Genomic DNA, 2,087 nt, shown 5'->3' on the forward strand with positions numbered 1-2,087 from the left:
TCTGTCTGTGAGCAGACAACAATAGACCAAGTTCACTTCCGACTCAGAGTGACCTTTAGGGCACAGGTTCCCAAACTGATGTGGCCTACCGCCCCCTTTCCAGAAAAAGGAAACAAAAATCCCCCCAAACCAACAACTCACCCCCTCACCCGCCCGAAAACCAGGCTAAAGTGAAGGGGCTACTTCTGTCACCCCCTGCATGGGGCAGTACTGCCCACTTTGGGAAACACTGCTATAGGACAGAGTCGAACTGCCCTTGTGGGTTCCCCAGGTGATAAACCTTTACTGAGGGCAGACAGCCTCACCTTTCTTCCTCAGAACTGCTGACCTGTGGTTAGCAGCCCAGCATGTAACCCAGGTGCCACCAAGGTTGCTGTGTCTGCATGTACCTACCGGTGGGTGTCTCTGGACATGTGCAGTCATGTAAGTATGTGTATGGACAAATACATGTGCATTTGTGTGTGTGCATACCTGCGGGAGCCTGTGTGTGTCTGCGTGTGCAATCTGGGGACGCACTCCCGCATTCATGTGTCTGTGACGGTGTGTGCACCCATGTGTCTGGGTCGGTGTGTGCATGCATTCGCATTCCTGGTCCCAGGTGCCCAGCAGCCCCAGGTACCCTGAGGTAGAAGGCAGGCGGAAGAGAGGAGGTAACCCCCGCTCTTGGAGTCTTGGCATATCTGACATTTTTCCTTAGAGAATGAGTCACTGGGAATTCCAGGTGGCAGGGTGAGCCCCTCCCTTCCACACCCAAGGCCGAGGAGGCTGCTTCTGCTCCCCTCCCCCCACTGCTCCCACTCACCTCTTGGGACAGGTAGGGCAGGACCTGGGCACAGATGCCATTCAGCCTTTTCACGATCTCAGCCTGCAACCCAGAGCAGTGAGGTCAGGTGGGTAGTGGGTGCTGAGTAGGGGCTGGGACCCAGGCCACACCATCAGGGACAGGCAGGGGGCTTCACCATATGGCCAAGGACCCTGGGCTCTGGGGGATCCCAAAGGGGGTGAGGAGGGAGGGCTGTGGGCTTGGGGCATCACTGTTCTAAGACCATCAGTGCCACACAGATGGCAGGGGCCAGGGTGAGGGGTCTCCAGGGTCAGGTACAGGGTCACTGCTGCCCCTCACAACCCCAAAGGAGCCAGGCAGGGGGGGGTGGGGGGAGGTGGCAGGTCCTCCCAGTGAGGGAGCAAGAACAGAGGAGGGGGAGGGGTGCGGAGGTAACAGGATCACAGGGCTGACTTGGGGCTTTGCCAAAGGGCAGGATCCTACCTGCCTGGGGGGAGGGGGAGGAGCACCTGGGGCCTACCTGCTTGTGCATCTCGATGTTCAAGCCATAGGACATCTCATAGTACTGTGGGAGGGGGGGAGGCCAGAGACCGGAATGGGGCCAACAAAGGTGGGAGACAGACATTTGGGGATGGGCAGAGACAAAACATGAGAACAGGATTTCAGGGACTAGACGCCCCTGGTTCCTGCATTCATTCTGGGACCCAGCCCCTCCCCACACATTCCTTGGCTTCTAATCTTTCCTCTGGATGCCCTGTCTGAGGGTGGCCCCAGACTCCAGCAGGTGGCCTCCCTGGGTATAAATAATTGAGGATAAACAAAGCCTGCTGGGACCTGGCTCTGAGACCAGCAGTCCCTCTCAGATGCCCTGCCCCTGACCCCGTCCCTCCTCTACACCCGCGCCCCCCAAAAAACCCCCAAGTTTGTTCCCAAACCATCCCTGCCAGCTCCTCCTAAGTTTTCAACACCCCTGTGGTAATGTCCCACCTCCACACCACCCTCTTGATTTTCAGCCCCCAGTCCCAGGTTCCCCTTCTGCCCCACCCCCAACCCTAGCTAGGAGACTAGGGGGTCTCTGCCTTGCTGCCCACAGGCTAGGCAAATCAGGAGACCCTGATTACCCAATGAAACCCATTAAGTGATCCTGCAACTGCGAAAGACATCAGGCCAAGAGGTCACCCCAGAACAAGGAGGGCTTGGGGGTGGGTGGGTGTCAGCCTCTGGCCCCAGCGAGTCTTCCCCACAAAGCCTTGGCATGGAAGGGTTAAGTGGCCAGGCGGCCAGGCCCTGGGGGCGGGGAGGG

The 2,087-nt window shown here is 58.5% G+C and overlaps 1 protein-coding gene across 1 annotated transcript in view; it reads right to left on the reverse strand.

The window, feature by feature from the left end:
- Positions 1–2,087, reverse strand: part of TLE5 (TLE family member 5, transcriptional modulator) — a 13,016-nt gene that overhangs the window by 3,182 nt on the left and 7,747 nt on the right. The window contains exons 4-5 of the mRNA XM_045300048.1: positions 1,305–1,368; positions 803–865 (exon numbers count right to left, since the gene is read on the reverse strand). Of these exons, the coding sequence (XP_045155983.1) occupies positions 803–865; positions 1,305–1,368 (127 nt within the window). The remainder of the gene's footprint in view (positions 1–802; positions 866–1,304; positions 1,369–2,087) is intronic.

The sequence above is a fragment of the Echinops telfairi genome, unplaced genomic scaffold, assembly GCF_000313985.2.
Source record: "Echinops telfairi isolate 266 unplaced genomic scaffold, ASM31398v2 ScPeMD7_7459;HRSCAF=8497, whole genome shotgun sequence".
In the NCBI taxonomy this organism is placed as follows: Eukaryota; Metazoa; Chordata; class Mammalia; order Afrosoricida; family Tenrecidae; genus Echinops; species Echinops telfairi.